This window comes from Triplophysa dalaica, chromosome 5 (genome assembly GCF_015846415.1).
Source record: "Triplophysa dalaica isolate WHDGS20190420 chromosome 5, ASM1584641v1, whole genome shotgun sequence".
Classification (NCBI taxonomy): domain Eukaryota; kingdom Metazoa; phylum Chordata; class Actinopteri; order Cypriniformes; family Nemacheilidae; genus Triplophysa; species Triplophysa dalaica.
The window spans coordinates 3042971-3061896 of NC_079546.1; the positions used below are offsets into that span (position 1 = coordinate 3042971).

The 18926-nt window shown below is 40.1% G+C and overlaps 1 protein-coding gene across 4 annotated transcripts; it reads left to right on the plus strand.

The window, feature by feature from the left end:
• The first annotated feature begins 30 nt into the window (after positions 1-30).
• Positions 31-17989, plus strand: LOC130420540 (protein bicaudal D homolog 1-like). Of its 4 annotated transcripts, XM_056747875.1 has the most exons (9): positions 31-1647; positions 8024-8236; positions 8336-8488; positions 8586-9062; positions 9982-11094; positions 12022-12173; positions 12317-12527; positions 16233-16291; positions 16512-17989. In XM_056747875.1, exons 1-8 carry the CDS (start codon positions 1423-1425, stop codon positions 16281-16283), a joined length of 2595 nt encoding a protein of 864 aa, XP_056603853.1. In that variant the 5' UTR covers positions 31-1422; the 3' UTR covers positions 16284-16291; positions 16512-17989. The 4 variants fall into 4 exon arrangements, 3 of the variants coding, with proteins under 3 accessions (XP_056603853.1, XP_056603852.1, XP_056603851.1); XR_008906658.1 differs by having other exon boundaries at positions 12317-16291; XM_056747874.1 differs by having other exon boundaries at positions 31-1151; positions 1350-1647; positions 12317-17989.
• Positions 17990-18926: the final 937 nt, after the last annotated feature.

Here is an 18926-nt window from a genome sequence, read left to right on the forward strand (position 1 = left end):
ATCAATATAATCAAACCGTTCCAGCCTGTCAATCATATTGCGCGTCAGGGTTTTCCTGACATAGGATTGGTTCACACACCCGTGCAGGGCGGGACTTTGCAGGTCACCGATAAGTTGACAAAATGGCGGACTGTGATGTTGCACACATGACTTATAAAGCGTTTTATTTGCTCTATAAATATGATCAATTTAGTCTTATTATGTTAAACATATGTATGTTTATATATTCCCAAATCATTTTATCGATACGTTTGGGTTAACGTTACTTTATTGAGACAGATCAATGTCTTCGGGCAGGCTATACTTACCCTTTATAAAGTCGTGTTTATTTTCACCTTACCTTGACATTATTACCATACCAAGTGTTCAACTTTTCACCTCTGTGTTTATCTGTCTTTACTGCCTGTAACCAATGAGTGAACTCCTGTAATCTCTGTCTTATCAGGTCACATTCTGACTACAACTGAAATACCCGGTATTTAATTGACCGAAAGATCGTAGGGAATTAATCGGTTATTCCTACTGATACACATATGTTGATGATGTCGGGCGTGTTTTTAAAGAATACACATGAAATGCTTTGAGATGCTGTACCAGGTGAAAGTAATGTAAGTACAACAATTAAGTGTGTAAACCGTACAGTTTTCCCCTCAAACGTATTTTGGGGGAATCTTGCCCTCTTGTGGTATTTTAATGTCATTGCTCTTAAAAGCCCATAGTTTCAATAGTTTTTGTTTGACAGGATTGTTATAGAATTGCTTTAAACCAAATAAGCTAATAATTTTTATTTAATTATTTGCTTGGATGTTTGTTTGATTTTTTTCTGCTTTGATTGAATGTTTGTACATGAGGAGTGACTTTTATTACAATTACTGTACGAATTTAATATAAAGGCGTAATGCATTTGAAAACCGAGGGAAATTTCTAATCAAACAATGACAAGATCTTAGTTTATAAAATTAAATTACGTAAAATGACGTACGGCCTATCTGCGGTTCAGCCAACGTAGGCGATAAATATTAATTAGGTGGCAACACGTGACTGGGCGATACCGGAAGTTTACCAGGCAACCAAATGCATATTTATGAGCTCGGGCACCGAGAAAGGATGCTGCAGGATCCGCTGACGTCACGCAGCAGGAGTGAGTTAGGGTGAGTTTCTCCATCCTAGAGATGGCGTCCCAACACCCATGATTAAGCAGAAAAAGAAGAGAAAGAAAAGATGCGAGGCCCTGAACTCCACCTGCTTCTTAGGACGGCGGTGTTTGTTTTTCATTCGGCATAAATTCGGATTTACATCGGGGTTGATTTTGTTGTTAATATGTCTGGATCATTGACTTTCTATTGGAGGTTCGGATAAGGTGCCTTCTCTCCATCCACCCATCCATTCATCCACTCGAGAGGAAGGTGGAGGGTCCGGGCGATGGCTGCTGGAGGAGGTGCGGGAGGATGCGGGGAGTCGGTGGATAATTACCGGGCGGAGGTTGAGCGGCTGACCCGGGAGCTGGCGGAGGCGAACCGGGAGAAGGTCCGGGCGGCGGAGTGCGGTCTGGTGGTGCTCGAGGAGAACCAGACACTGAAGCAACAGTATGCGGAGCTGGAGGCCGAGCAGGAGACACTGAGACAGGAGCTGGAACAACTGCAGGAGGTACAGACCCAGCCCTTATTCTGCTTTTATTACCCTTCGTCTGAATTTTCTACGTGTTTGGGGTCTTTGACAAGCTGCAGGTCCTTTTTTAGATGTTGTGTTATCTTGTTGTGCTAGAATAAAGATATTGATAGTCTAATATATTGGCAAAATGTATAGGGAAGATGATGCAGAAGAAATGTGCAGAATAGAAGCACTATCATGTCAGACATGGTGAATACAATTGGGAGAGAAATTACACATGTCAAGCAAACAAAAGAATGGGGTGGAAGAGAATGAATAGGACAATAAATAAAGAACAGAAAAAAGAGTCATAAATACATGAGCAGAGGGATATCACAGGTTTGAGAATCGTATGTCTGGAAGCAGAACTTTATGGAAAATTAAAAACACATTTTAAATGACATAGAAAAATACCTTGATGGATGTGACTGCTTAATAAGCTTTGAAATTGATGTACTGTGGGCTATTTAACACACTGAAAAGTTTTCGAGTTTCTCAAAGAAACATGCAATGACCTCTTTCTTGTCAATTCCATCTCAAGATCTTAAGGCGGATGCGCTACTGATTCTGCAGTTCTGGGGTAGTAAAGATAAACTGAAGCAGCCTGTGCAGTGGATGATGATGCTTTTGTGAGTCTGTTTGCTTTATCGTGTTGTGCCATTTCAAAGATTGTGAGTTTGTTCAGGTGTTATTTATATAAATGATTGTGACTTGTCTAGTTTCCTCAAAGATTGTAATTTGTTTATAATGATAGTTTTCAGTTTAGAATTCTCAACAGCATTAACTAGTTTTTAAATCATTTGTGCAATGTTAAAGTATTTAAAAACCTCTAGGAATTACAGGGAGTCTTTGTGTTGTTCCTTGATGTCAGTTTCCGGTTGATTGATGAGTAGGAATAAGGGCCTGAATCTCTACTTCTCTGCATCCAATGTGTATGTTTCTACAGCTTGAGTTTATTCATTGCTTCATTATTGGGGCTCATGTACTCCTGTGGACTGCAGTGGGATTTACTAAAGGTTAGTGCAGGATGACATTCCGGTTGCCAGCATACGCCCTTACGGGTAATAAGATAATAAGGCAGTTGAATATCTTTTATCAAACTCTTCCAAATGCACTTGAAAACAAAGACTGTGTGAAAGAATCCTTGGATATAAAAGGATTATTTGACCTAAAAGTGAAAATTCGGACATGATTTTTACACAGTGTTTTACACAGTGAATACATTTACATGTATTTGTTTGGCAGATACTTTTATCCAAAGCGAGATACAAGTAGGAGAACATATAAACATTTTGTCAACACGCTAAACAGAACCATCGTTCAGATCAAACTTGATAGAAAATTATAATATAAAGTCAAATAGTCAGTCCAGTCTGATTCATTTTCTTTCTGTTCTTCATTAAATCTCAATGAACTGTATTGATCAGCTGACTACAGATCAAAGATTGGACATGGGTCACACCAATTTGGCAGCAAGCAAGATTCTCCGGTGTCATTCAGTGGCTGTTGTTGTCAGGACTGGTGGGTGAACAGTAATGTAGCCTGTAATGACGGCGAACTAAAAAAACAGTACTGTTTTTTAAATAAATAATCAATTGTAGGCACTTAGCAGAAAACTGAGTGAATAATGCTGATTTAATTTCTCATAATATTTATTTTTATGTATTGTGTCATTATCTAGATTTCCCTGTATGTCTATGAAATAATAATGGCAATGAGAGATTTTTTTCGAGATGATGAAAGCATCTGCTGATATATTATTCATAAATGTCTATTTCTGATATTTAGCATCCCCCAGTGCCCTCTGAGAGCTGCTAAGATTACATGTTACTACATCATAAAACATTCAGTAAAGTGCCACAATTTAAATATGAAACAATTTCTGATTTAAAAAAGCATAATGAGAAACTGGAAGATGACAGGACGACAATTTGTGAATATCAAGTTGTAAATCGTGTCTCAGATCTAGTCGACTGAAGGGGTTACGTCAGGCATTTCAGTTCAGCTCCGTGCATTTTTCCCAGGGTCTTTGTGTTGCCCTGGAAAAGCCACAAACCTATGAGCTCAGAACCATTCCAGTCTCCATTATCTTTCAAAAGAATCCCGTGATAAACGGCCATCCATTGTTCTGGTCATCCTCTTCACACTAACAGATCTTTCTAGGCTGGTTTATTGTTGTTTGCTTGGAAACCACTGAGTAACCCTTCAGACTTACTCAGATTGTTTCACACAAACTATTGTTAAAGACATTTAGCTGTATTGACAAAACAAATCTGCTCACTGCACATATTTATTTAATAGTCTTGAACTTAAACTTTGTTGCTTGCATGCAATTGTACCCACAGTGTGTAAGTCTTTGGAGATTGAAGCCCTCTTGGAGAAATAATGCTCTATGGATCTCCTCTTGGGTCAATATGAATGGCGTTTTATCCCACAGGCCATCAAACGTTTAGCTTTTCCCCGTGCTTGGTCTTCTTAACTTACTTCTTTGTTTTTGTTTTTGACAAACTGTATTTGCATTTTTTCAAGAAGGTCAGTTTCATATTTTTGATGTGCTATTAATAAGATTTCAAGACGTTTCACAACACGTTTGCAAGATTCAATAACTGGTGGCTGCTGAAACATATAGTACGGTAGTGTTCTGAGCTGTAAATCGATCATGTCCTGTGAGGGGCACATGTGGCTCATAATGTACATCAGCGCGGCCGTGAAAATGAAAAATGCACTTATGTGCATTAGCTGAAGCGTCTCACGGCTAAAAGCATCTGCTGCAGGTCATGCGCTCGTGTCATACGCAGAAAGTCGACACACACAGTGAGCCACTCTATATATACATGAAAGGTTGTGATTGTGTGTATAATGTGTATTTTATTTGTAAATAGTTTCATCCTGAGATGGTCAGTGAGGGATCCGCACACAGTTCACGTTGAAGTCGAGGTCCTGACATGTTTTGCTTCTGGTTATGAATTATGGATTGGACCAAAGCAAGCCAGACTCTTAGAGGAGAAATGTCAAGGTGGAAAATACACACAGAAACACATTGGCTGAATAACTCACGTGATGATTGATGTCATAGTTTAGCCTTTGTTGAGACAATAGAGCCCAAAACACATACACATTTAAAGTGATACTTCACCCAAAAATTTAAATTCGGTCATCACTCACCTTCGAGATACATTTCTTTGTTCTGTTGAACACAAAAAAGACATTTTGAAGAATGTAGGACAGCAAACAGTTCTGGGGCACTTTTGACTACAATTGTATTTTTTCTACTATGGGAGTCAATGGGGGGCTAAATCTGTCTGGTTTTAAGCATTCTTCCAAATATCTTTCTCTGCTATCATCAGAACAAAGAAATGTATACAGATTTGGAACAAATTGAAGGTGAGACAATGATGACAGTCTGTTTATTTCTGGGTGATGTATGATTTTAAGGATCTATGTTATGCATTTGATTGGCTTATTCTGAGTCAGATGATATTAAAAAAAGAAATGTTTCAAGGTGCACATATATAAACAGATGTCCACATATCAGAAAACACTTTTCTTTTTTTAATATCTGTTACCCTTATTATCTTATTACAGTGATGGAACGCACAAATCCTTGTATTTATATAATAATCTTATTAAGATTCAGGAGGAGTCATGTATTACGGATCTATTTCTGGCCCTGCTTGTCTTAGACCTCCATTATGATCATATAAACCGTAGATCAATATACGCACACGCATACATGCTTTCAGCAGGGCAATGTAAGTACTTAGACGGAGTGAAAAGATAGATGAAGGTTTGATGTTACTGTATTGTGTAACAAAGATGCATGCACGTCCAGGCTTCAGGCTCAGTGTCCCAAATACAAATTACTAAACAAAACACTGTAGCTCATTGTGTTTGTGTCTCTGCAGACCATTTGATCTGAAGCTTGTGCACAGAAACTGTCTGACTTTATAAGAAGAATGTGCTTTGGTGCTTTGCAGCATTGAAGATCACATATAAAGGTTGGCTGTAGCCCGCGGGGCTTCATATTGATCCATGTGTGTGTGTGAACTCTCTCCAGAAATTGAGACTGCTCAGCTTAAAATCTGTCACATGAGCTGCTGTTCAATGCCCACAGAAATCTCATGATGGAAATGACCCGTGTACAATCACAACACGCTTTATAGAGTATTATTACAAATATAATCCGCCATCTTTACTGATGTCCTCATATGTGAATATAGACGTAGAGACTTTATCTCACCGGTGTGCATCAGGCCGGAGTGTTAAAGTGGGTAAGATGATAAATAAAGTCAGATAAATAATCACGAAATTTTGAAGTAGTTTTTGGGATAGGTGTGTCATGCATTTCATCCGTTCTGAATATTTTGAAATAAAATGTCAGACAAAAAAATCCCACAAATTCCTGTATTTTAAAGAGTAAATATTATTATGCATTGTAATGTTGCTGTGTGTGAATGTAAGCAGTCTGCCAAGTTGTAAAGCCCAAAGTGAACAAATATCAAAGTTATTGAAAAAAAAGGAGTCGACTCTGAATCACGCGAACGAGTCGTCTGTCGTTCTAATTTCAGTTGCGGGTCAGATGAGCGTTACTTTGTTTAATTCCCGCCTACGTTTCATTTGCGATACTGCACACGGTAGACCAATCACAGCAGACTAGACCATCTGACCAATCAGATCAGTGAAGGCTGATAGAAAGGAGGGGATTAGACTGATGAATCGCCCGACGAGACTCAGTCAAGAAGAAAGGTAACAATAATTGCCTGTTAATAGCAAATGAAAGTGTTTTTAAACGGTTTATTGTTGGACACTCCATAAACCAAAGTAGGACCTTTAATGGGTGAGTGTGATGCTAGCAACACCAAGGTCATGGGTTCAAAGTTGAACCCAAGGTGCTGTAGAGAAAAACATATGCATCAATGTATATGCAAGTGAAAAAAGATGATGTCACGCAATTTTATTTGATGAATATCATCACATGTTTTCTTTGTTTCCAGTAGTTGTTACACAGCCACAACTGACTCATGCACTCAGTGATGTCACTGGTTAATGTGTGCTATAAAAGCATTTGAAACAGAACCAACATCCATTAACAAGATTCTCTTCTTGTGGATAAATGTTCGCTAGCATGACGATGTTCTGTTTTACTGGAAACAGATTCTCATGATTTTGTAATGTGACACGGCAGCTGTCTGTCCAATCACGTGATCCCATATCTCATTCAAGTTCAATTTAATCTGGGTTGACTCAAATGTAATACTTTTTCCGAGAAAACATGATGATAAGAGTACAGTAAGAGTACAGTACACCCCTGTGATTGATGATGTGAATCTCAAGCTTTGAGAAAAGTGGATCAGTGCAGCAGTTTTTGCACACACCGTATTGCTGATTGTGTGTTTCATAGCTAAATGTTCTAAATATAGTATCGAAAATCACCATTACCTCCGTAATGACAAGAAGTGCCACCTCAGCATCTATTATAAATATTCCAGTCACACATGGTGAGTCTTCCCATAATTCACTGCTGCAAATCAACGAATTTATTTAGAGACATGTTTGATATTACCGTAGTATTTTCTTAATGTAGCGCATATATATACATATCACATAAATATAGTACACATAAGTATAATAAACATTCTCTTTATAGTAAACTAGACCATTTCCATCCCAAGACCATCTCTTAAAGTGATATTTCTCCCAAAAATGAAAATGATGTCATCCTTTATCAGAAAATCTGAATTAAAATTTTTGGTGAACTATCCCTTAATGTGACACATAGAGAGAAAGTTTAGTTTTATTATGTTAATGGAGATTTTCAGATGATGCATCAATACTTCAGATGTTTTTCCTACTATCATGGTCTTTGGTGTTGTTATCCCATGATGCACTGCTCCATAAGTCTATGTTTGTCTTCTGTCACCCATCACATCAGAAGTGTTAAGCTCATATACACCTCTAAATTGATTTTTCACTCTATGAGATTCTGTTCTCCTCCACTGAGCCCTGTATTGATAATCTTTGAATCTTTAGCGAGATCGCTAGCTCTTCTTATTCCAGTCACGCCTTCTAGATTACATCTGATATTCTCTGAACTTCACCTTACGGTACAGGGTCATCAAATCTGTGTCAACTACAATTTACTGCTTTGCTATTTGAGATCATTATTTTCAGACATTACTTATTTACCGTCCATTTTCAGGCATCACAATCTTTTGCAAAGCTTATTTCTGAATGTGTTTCTCAATGCATCACATACTTGGAAAGCTAAAGTATGCATGGTATGCGAACAGCGTTGCCGCCAAAGTCTCTTCCGCATCATCGTCTTGCCCAATTTGGCTCTAAATTTGACTTGGCTCTTTTCTTACTCCATCAGGCCTTCAGCCAGGCATACACCACTCAAAGGAAGGTGGCTGAAGATGGTGAGAGCAACGAGGAGACGCTGTTGGAGGAGTCGGCCACTAAGGAGGCGTACTACATGGGTCGCCTGCTGGAGCAACAGACCGAGTTGAAGAACAGCCGATCGCATGCGTCCTGCACGCAGGTTGAGAACGAGAGGCTTACGGACATCTTACAGGAACTTCGAGAGGTCAGGAACTTTCGAGTAACCAAAGTTTGAGGACATTGATCATGCATCATGAAGTTTGGCTTTTCAATTCTTCGTTCTTTTTCTGTCTGTGTCTTTCAGAATAACGAGATGTTGGAGCTGCAGAGAAGCCGTATGAGAGAGGAGATCAGAGAGTATAAATTCAGAGAAGGCAGAATGCTGCAGGACTACACAGAACTGGAAGAAGAGAACATCTCTCTGCAGAAACAGGTGTCTACACTGAAACAGAACCAGGTAAACACAAAATGTGGTGCACAGGCACCATGGTTTTATTACAAAGAAAAATGAAACATGTAGATGAAGCATAGTAGTCACAAATGTCTTGTTTTAGGTTGAGTATGAAGGCTTGAAGCATGAAATCAAAGTTCTAGAAGAGGAAACGGCCCTGCTTAACAGCCAATTAGAAGACGCGTTGCGCTTAAAAGACATCTCCGAGAGCCAACTGGAAGAGGCTCTGGACGCTCTGAAAAACGAACGAGAGCAGAAGAACATTCTGCGGAAGGAATTAGTGCATCATCTCACCGTGTGCGACGGGGTCTTTAGTTCCGGCTGCATTCATCTCATCGCTCTGAGCTCAGCACCACCAAGTGGCAGCGCCTCCCCGACGACCGCAACCTCGCCCACCAGTGAGGAAGGTGGAGGGAAATGCAACGGGCATTTGTTGCAGGGCGCGACAGGTTCCGTACTCAACCGTCTGAACAGCGATTTCAGGTCGACAGGTTTGAGGAAGGGTGAAATTTTGACCCCTGACCTTTACAGTGAACTCAACGGTCCAGAGATGCAAAAACTCAAACAACAGCTGCAGCAGGTCAGTGTGGAGGGGCGGAGTTATGTATCGGCCACACCCACACGCTAAATATATTATCCATGTCTATAGGCATACACTTGTTTTTGTTTGGGTGTTTTATGAAATCATCCACTTGAAATGTTTTCCATGTCACTTGATTTCTATGTTTTGTTGTGTTATAAATGTTTATGTTCGTATTGCTGAACAGAGAAGCTTCTGCTGCATTGGTTAGGCGTTGTTCTGCGGGCAGTGAGATGCTGCAGTGTCATGGGATGAAATATGAGACAAACACAGATAAACACACTAATGGGCCGTTCTACTGCCATATTTATTTATTTTTGATTTGTTTCTATAATACACAAATATTTTAACCATACATTTATGTAAACCTGTAAATAAAATAGAATGTTATAGAAATATTAAAACTTTAATGTCCTTTAAGTCTTAAAAAGAAGCTTCCCTAGTTTTACTGTAGTAAATTGTTTTCGATCATCTTTTATTTTTTGTTTAATGTTTTATTATTACTTTAATTTGAATACATTTAAATAGGCTCAATATTTATTTTATTTCAGATTTTATTTATTTCTAGTTGTTAATTTTATCGATAAGGCAATAATAATAATTTGATTTGTTTAGTCCTAGAGTAAGTTTTTATTTCAGTTTTATTGTTCTCTATAAAGTTAATTAATTTTTTGGCATTTTATTTTATTTTTTCATTTATTTTCAGCTAATATTTATAGTTCCTATGCTTACACTTAGTTTAATCCCCGACATAGTTTAATCCTGGAGCAATATTTCTAATTTTTTTTAGCATAGATTTTCAAAACCATTGTCTGGGATGTCTATGTTGACCAGCTAGTTTGTACTGGTGAGCAGTGTATTACTTTCCCCCCACTAACCAGTAGAAAATGTCCTTCATTGGCTTGTTTATGTTTTGCAGGTGGAGCGAGAAAAAGCATCATTGTTGAGCAGTGTGCAGGAGTCACAGACCCTCCTCCGTCACACACAAGGGGCCCTTACAGAACAACACGATAGGGCCAATCGCCTGGTGGAGCGTTTCCGAAAACTTCGCCGTCAGCGCAACAGCAAAGAGAAGGAGGATGAGGGTGATGAAGAGGAGACTGCTTGTGTCTCCGGGGACCAGGAGGGGCCCAGTCTGGAGTTGCTGCAGTGCAAGTACAAGGTAGCAGTGATGGAGGTGGTTGGATTAAAAGCAGAGCTCAAGGAAGTTAAAGAAACATATAATGAGTTGGTGGAGGCCAGGGCGCGGTCAGAGGAACAGGGACAGGCCCAGCTGCAGGCGTTGGAGACTCAGGTGGTGCAGCTGGAACGCAGCTGCCGAGAGGGCCGAGAGAAGGCGGTCAGTCTGGAACGTGAGCTGCAGGCAGCCAACATCACGGCCTCGGAGGCCCATGGAATTCTGGGAAATGCCCAAGACGAGCTGGCGACATTCAGCGAGGAGTTAGCCCAACTTTACCACCATGTCTGCCTGTGCAACAACGAGACACCCAACCGCGTTACGTTGGACTATTATCGCCAGGGCAGGACCCTCACACGCATTTCCAACGTTGGCCTCAAGGGGTCAGACGATCACCGAGTGCTGCTGACGCCACGGCTGGCACGCCGTTTAGCGGCTATCAACGCCGCGACGTCCGAGTCACGAAGCCCATCCAACTCACCGTCCAAAGAGCCTTCCACTGCTGAGCAGAGCCCGGTTCGTACGCCGCTGGGCTCGCCCGTCGTTAGTGCCTCCTCTTCTTCATCATCTTCATCTCCAGCACCCGAGTTGGCCACGGGTTCCGACCCACGCCGCGAGCCTACCAACATCCACCACCTCAACGCCATCATCCGCGATCAGATCAAGCACCTTCAGAAAGCGGTGGACCGTTCGCTCCAGCTGTCCCGTCAGCGTGCGGCCGCCAGTGAGATCGCCCCGCTGATGGACAAAGATAAAGAGGCCTGCATGGAGGAGATTCTTAAACTCAAAGCCATTCTGAACACCAAGAGAGAGCAGGTCGCAACGTTGCGCCTTGTGCTCAAAGCCAACAAGCAGGTAAGCTAATCGCCTCTATTTATTACCCAGCATTCTATTGATCGCCATGGAGACTAAGTGTATTGACCGTTAAAGCGTAACCAAGGGAGTTTTGCTTTCTCATTAGTGTTGCTTTTTTGTTTCTTTTTCTGACGAAACCATTTGGGTGAATTTCAACAACCACTCTCAGCTATCTGAATAAAGTCTGGTCACCTTTGAATAATTTTTTGTCTGAGCTTAATCGAAATGAAATAGGGTTGTGTAGAAGCGGGTTGTTCAGTCATTTAGGCTGAACAACTTATTGAAATTAGTGATGCGACGATACTTTATGTCTCCAATGATACCGATAGCAGATTATTCCGGGTGATATCTGCCGCGACCGATGAAATTAATATTATTATACTTTCTGAAAGCTGATGATCAAACTGCTGATGTTTCTTAACATTTTAAATATACAGAGCACAAATTGTATTGCATTTTCCTGTCTGAGTCTACCGCCAGAAAGGAAAAGCATTTTGATTCAGATTGACAGTTTTACGTGTCAGATCATTTCTCTCTGTGTTGCCCACAGTGTGATGTAAACATGTTGTATGACCGCTCCTGGCCTGAGATGATTTATGAATATAGATCCCCACGAGAGAGAAACTGCTGTGCTGTACGAGCAGGCCAGCAATGTAATTACTGCATCTATTATTGAGTCTTACACACAGATCAACAAGAACACCAATAACAGGACTTTCAGTGCCCGTGTCAGTGTAGTGAATGAAATTCGATAGAATTACAATATGCATTTTTTTAATCTTCTATTCCCACAGGAGTTCTTTAAAAACGAAACAATTAAGTGCAAAATATATCCCGTGCATCAATATCGAGCAAAGCTGTTTTTATATGATTAAATGTCCCTTCAGATATAAATGAGATGGGTGTAACGCTCACTGTGTTTCACAGACGGCGGAGGGGGCGCTGACCAACCTGAAAAGTAAGTACGAGAATGAGAAGACCATGGTGACGGAGACCATGATGAAGCTTAGAAATGAACTGAAGGCTCTTAAAGAGGACGCCGCCACCTTCTCGTCTCTGAGAGCCATGTTTGCCACACGGTAAGCAAAATCTGACAAGACACACTTTTTCTCCAGCTGTTGTTTAGTTTCATTCATCATTCGAGGACAAGATCAGTTGTGACAAATAGCTGAATAATGAGTCATCCGCCGTGGATGTTTAGCATGTCTCTCTTTCTGATAAGGTGCGACGAGTACGTTATTCAGCTGGACGAGATGCAGAGACAACTCGCGGCGGCCGAAGACGAGAAAAAGACGTTGAATTCCCTCCTCCGCATGGCCATCCAGCAGAAACTTGCCCTCACCCAGAAACTAGAGGACCTGGAGTTCGACCAAGAGCAGTCGCACCGCACCCGCGTCACCAAGACTTCCAGGTTGAGGACCCCCGCGCCCAAAGTAAGTGCCACCCGTGTTCCGCCCCTCCCCGACACCCCCATGACTATTACAGAGGTGCTTACAGCAGCGGCTGCCATAACCTCGCCCACCACTCAGAATACACCCAGCTTCACCCCGACACAACCCTCTGCCCCCAACAGCCCGCCCTCATTGGAGGCCCCTTCGTCCCCTTCCATCTCCTCATCCTCTTGGACCCCCCCGACAACACCCTACCGCCAGGGCGTGTCTCATTGGACGATGGGAGTCCGGGCGTACGTTGTCCAGCCACACCCTTTCAGTGTGGACTACACCCAGCTGCCTACTCATTCCTCCATTCTTGCTCGCCGCTACGCCAGCGAGTCGCACTATTCCCCGGGCACTGCCCCGTCCTCGCCTTATCGCTCGCCCCACTATTCCCCGGGCACCGCCCCTTCCTCGCCTTATCGCTCGCCCCTGTCAGCCACTCGCCGCCCCATGTGGAGCTCTTCCCAATCTCGCCCCCTTCCCAGCCACCTGACCCGCTCCACATCACGATACACGTCCCCGTCGTCCGCCTACACCCCGCTGTATCCCAGAAACTACAGCTCCCAGCATCCCCGGTACTGACAAACGGTGGGTGGAGCAGAGAGGAGGACACACTGGTTTGAATGTGTTTTTTTACTCAGGGATTTTAATGGAGCACAAGTGACCCGGCCGCCTTCACACGAGACTGTTGATCAGTTCTCAGGACACTGTGTTCTGTCAAAGACCCGGCAAACTCTGTGACTGCATGTGGACTTTACAGACAGCAGGATCACAGAAACTTTTAGATCATTTCAACAGGAAGTTGACTGTTTGTGTTGCAGGTTGATAGCGTGTTTCAGGGTGAACGTGTCATTGTCACAATAGTCGTCATGTGCAGATATTTGAGACCTTTTCAGTCTGTAACATTAAAACATTTGCAACACATCAGTCAGTCCGTTACTCATACAGCAACGATAAATGAAGGATTATTTTAAGTGATGATCATATTGGTTTTAATTTGCCTACAGCTGTATTCAGACTGGAATACTAGCATACATTTTCATCTTTTTTAAACATGAATTGTACGATTGTAAATTATAAATGGGTTTTCACATTTTTAATATAATTTGACGTAAAACACTACACAGTGTGCTCTGCTTGTATACTTCACGTTTTGGCAAATATTGTAGCAAATGCATTGGGGTTTCATTCATACTCAATATTCTCATACTCTGCAGAAGGAGTTTGAGAAGTATGGCAGTATGCCATTCTGAACACAGCTGTAGTTTATGTCGGCGCAGTGCCATCTAGTGGATAAACAGTGCTAACTACGTTACATGAATGTGCAAAAAATCAGGTTCAAAATATGAGAGACACCATTTTATGTCTCAGTACAAGTCAGACTGTTCCTGGTTCAGATGTTAAGAGATTACGTTTCAGAGATTGAACAGAGTAGATGATTCAAATGAGCGATTATGGGAATGTGATGGTAAATGGATGCGATGCAAAAGTCTAGATGACTCTCTCAGGGAATTTCATTCATTTATCATTATAGTGATCTTTAAAAATCACATTCATTTACAGCACATGTCATGTGACGCAGTGATTTACAGTATATGTGTGTAACACAGTGCTTGTATGAAAGCAGAAATTCTGCTGTCTGTGTTCCTGTAAAGACTAAAGACGTCAGTTTGTTCTGTCATTTTCTCATCATTTCTACTATTGTTTTGTTTAACTCTTCCCCTTATTTTTTGTTTGCTTTGTTTTGTTTATCATTTGTTGAAATTGTTTACAAACGTCATACTCTATAACCCACAAACAAATACTCTGATGCTGTCGAACAGCCCAGGAAGTGTCATATGGAGAAAGGCACCTGACATTCATATCTCGCACCTGTGTCCTTTCATTACTACACCAAAGACGACACTGATGGGCACATGAGCCTCTAGAGCCATATCACACACAACACACACGATCACACACATTCACACATTACGCCTGAAGCCAGAAGCATTTGACGGGTATCAAAACCCAAACCCTGTCCCATCATTTCCCTGCATGCTATTTCTGATCAACATCACTTATTCTACAGTTGCAGTGACGGATGATATTACTTTCAGATGGTAAAAATAGAGCAGTAGTTAAAGTACTTTAAACTCATAACAATGCAAATCTTATCCTAGTTTGTTTTTAGATCACTTATTTTTTAATCGAGATAAAACGAAAAAAAGATGACATGTCACTGCAAATGTACAATGACACTCTTCTAAATCCTACTTTAAATTAAACATCCTAGTGTTTACAATTAGCCAAATATGTTTTGTTAATGCTCACACAAGCCTTGGTATTGCACGAAGTTGTGTGGGGTTTAAAATTTAGTTTAATTATTTTCTTGGTTTGTTATAGAAATTATACTTGCAAGTTTGAAAGATCGTTCCTAGATTGAGTGAAACAGTCTAAGCAGATATATCATGTTTTTTTATGTGTATGATTTTCCATTAAAGAAGCTGGCTGTAGGACGTGAATCTGGAACCGATGAAAAGGTGAATTGGCATTAGATTTGGATCACACAGACGGCTGTCTATAAATCTCATTGTGTTCAGGTGAAGAAGGTTTAGGGAATCTTAATGTAGATCCCTTGTGTGCTTTAACACGGGATAGAAACCTTGTGAACCTCCTCTCTGTTCTGTCTCACACCTGCACACACACATGATCACATGATCATGTCTTCACCTGCGTTAACACTCGCACCACCGACACCGTCTCATTGTGACTGACATCTGGGAAACCTGTCAAATGCTTCCTGCTGCCTTTATTTCCACTTCCTCTATGATTTCTCCTCATTCTTCATCCCGTCTCAGATGAATGTTTTCTACTGCGTTTTACTGATGCAACACAGTATCAGACTGTTATTGTGCTATCACTGAATGTACATGTATGCTGTCATATGCATGTGTATAGAGGGTAAAACCACTGTATATATCTGTTGTTATTTAGAAAGTAATGCGCTGTATATTCTTCATATATATTGTAAATAACTGGTATAAATGAACTGAATTATTGAGTCTGAGTATTTTTTAACCGCTTTAAGGATGTCATGAAATTGTTTGTTTACAAATACATTTAATGCTATTAGCATAATCTTTTTATTTAGCTGTCTGTAACACAATGGTAAATTAAGCTGGTTTACAGTTTGATCAGGTTTGGGATACGTCTGCATTTATTATTTGACTGATCTTTATTACTCCTCTCTCTGTCAGGTCAATGCTGAATCCAAATTCATAGCCTTTTAAATGTGGCTTAAAGGGATGTTCAGACCAAAATAAACATTGTCTCATTCTTTCGCCCCATGTGGTTTAAAACTGTATATGACTCTGTAAAAAACACAAAATAAGATTTTTGAGAAATGTCTGTGCTTTGTATACATACAATGGAAGTCAATGGAGGCCAGTGTTGTTTGATTATCAACATTCTTCTAAATATCTTCTTTTGTGTTTGAAATGACATGGGGTCAGATTGATGAACTGTTCTTTTAACGTAATAATGTAGTTGCGAGGAGGTTGTGGATAAAATTAGACAAAAACGCAGAATTATTCGTTAAAATCAATAAAAATCGTATCCAGGTACACAAAATGCACTTGGAATGGGGTGTATACAGCTGTCGTTCCACCGCTCCATACTGCCCCCTGGCTGTTGGAGGACTAATATCTCAGTCTCTTTCAGATAGTCACCAAACTCCTCCTGCCTCAGTGCCACCATCCCAACAAAAACTAAACACACAGGTAACCTCTTACAGGGCATGAACGTTTATTTAGTGCTGATTTCATATATTCATATAAATGCATGTGTGTAACAAAATATTAAAATCAATAATATTATTTCAGAAGTGCTGTTGTGTGTCAATTTGATCTCAGTTTATGACAGTCATCTGTGAAAAGTGTTGTCTATCTGTTTATAATCACTCTGTCTTCCTTCAAACATCTGTATGTTGTCTGAATGCAGATGGACTAAAGAGGAGATGTTTCAGGATTCAACAGCTGCAGATGGACTCACAAAGCGAGAGAAACTGTGTGATGGGGTGATGCCTTTGATCACATGACACTCATCACAATGACATCACAATCATGTCACAGGTGTACATATAAATCGTTGTCCAGAAGATTTTTGCCTTTTTTACACAAAGATTTGAGTGTCGATGTTTCACAGTTTTGTCAACGGAACTACGTGCAATCATAAAAGGAATCATTTAAATGTAAAAGACTGTTCCGATGCCAAGACCATATAGATGTTTTAACTGATGATGGTTGTATTAAAGATGGTTTAAGGATGAGGGGTTTTTTGACACACCAAAAACTTTAAAGGAATATACTGGTTTCATCTTGACTATTCTGTCTCTCTTTATTTATATCAAAGATAAATCTGAACACATAGGGCCTGTTTACCAGACAGGGTTTAAGACTAGTCCAGGACTATCTTAAATGTTAATGTGTCTTGACCAAAAACAACTTACACTGACATATCTTATAATTGATCATTGCCATTGTTTTGCCTCCAGATGCACACCAGTAATGTTTTTTGTAAGGTATGTTTTTTAAAACAACTTAAATAGCCCAATTGAACTAAAACCTAGTACTGGTTTAAGATAATCCGTGTCTGGGAAACCGGCCCTTAGAGTTTAGAATAAAGACCACAAACATAAATACTGTATATTTGAATGTATATGATCCCAGAATATTTCTTTATAAGCTTCAGGCTAAATTTACCAAAGCCTTCAAAACAAAGCTGGAAATGAGTAAAGAGTTTATAAGAGACCGTGTGAGATGCAGTGAGCTTGATCATGTATTCTATTTAAGCCTTACTGTTCAAAAACCAACTTTTCATATTATATTTATTCAATGTTATAAACTACCTCTGTCCATTTAGGCTATTTCAGATGAATACACACCTTGTTTATCCGACAGGAATGTTGCATGTTTGAATTTCTTCTCAATGTTTAATCTTCTCTTTGTATTTGCACTGCATATTCGTGATTTTCCCACAGTGTTCTGCATCCCAGTCACAAGCACAAACACAGACACCCAACAAGAGCATTCCAGTGCTTTCAGGACTGTTAAAAACACAAATGCTGCAGAGACATCACTGCAATGTCTTAACCTGCCGCTTCAAACACGCTTGATGAAAGTTGTGGATGGATAATCACATTGGATGACACCTGTCCTGAATTTCACCTATAAACTGTGGACAGATAAACATCTTCCCTCTTTGTCATTGATGAACTCTTGTAAAGTATTAACCCTTGGGTGTATCCTTTCAATTTTGCCATCTTGACTATTTGTGTATAGCTGAACGAAAACACCACGTACTGTATGTGAATAACTGCAGTAATGTAGTTTAGTATCATTCTGAGTCTTCCTAGCCAACAGCAATACAGCTTACTGCAAATATTACATTATTCAGTGTTTATTATATATAAAAATAAAGTGATATCATACAATCAAAAGTCTCTAAGAGTTCTCTATTCGTCAAAAATGAGCTTTGAAGGGTTACCTCACCAAAGTATGATAGTTATTCCATTAGATATTTATAACATGACATTTTTTTTTTGAAGAAACACCAAAGTTTCAGGGCAGCAGATCCTTTAAAAAAAAGGGAAAAGGGTTAAAATTAAAAAACAGAAGTTATTCTTTTCAAACAAAGGCCACAAGTTATGTAAGAATATTTCTGGATTGTCAAATTTAAGTGGAACATAAAGAGATCATGTGATGGCCTACACTTGTGTAAATTTAAGGGGGAGACCAGTTAGTTCAATAGTTTTTTTTCAATACTAAGTTAAGGTATTTTTTCTGATATTGAAACGTATTTTGAGTGTCTTTTAATGTGTCTTAGAAGTTTGGATACAACTTTACGAGATTTGTCCAATTACCTGTACATTCTTAAGATCTCTCAGATGGCATGTGATGTGCTTATGTTTACAACTATTTTTCATATGTACTGTTATATCATCCGAGGGGAGGGTTTGCGTCAATTTTGGTTGCGCTCCTCTTCGCTGCGCGCTTTTGCGCAAACTGTGCGTCAAACAAACAGAGCGCGTGGAGGCCTACAAGTCACCCTGAGGTGTAAATGTGATGCTTTTATATGCGGATTTCTACACGATGTGAAATGTTTGAGAAGGTAAAGATGAGCATGTATGATATGCAGGACTTCAGACGCGTCGCTGTTAGGAGAAGATCTGGACGCAAATCTGTTTCTGGTGAGGCCTCTGATCTTCAGTGTCCATTGAGTCTGAAAAACATCATTGTGTTTTATAAAGTAGTGACCGTTCAAATGAAGTGATCTTAATCTTTGTAAAATGTTTTCTATGGCTTACGCATCTTATCCAGTGCTTGTGAAGGGTTGGAAAGGTGGTTTTATGGAGTT

Coding starts and splice junctions, on each gene's coding strand:
- LOC130420540 (XM_056747873.1), top strand. CDS start 1,423: ATGGCTGCTGGAGGAGGTGCGGGAGGATGCGGGGAGTCGGTGGATAAT. Junction 1,648..8,023: donor AGCTGGAACAACTGCAGGAG/GTACAGACCCAG, acceptor TTACTCCATCAG/GCCTTCAGCCAGGCATACAC. Junction 9,063..9,981: donor TCAAACAACAGCTGCAGCAG/GTCAGTGTGGAG, acceptor TATGTTTTGCAG/GTGGAGCGAGAAAAAGCATC.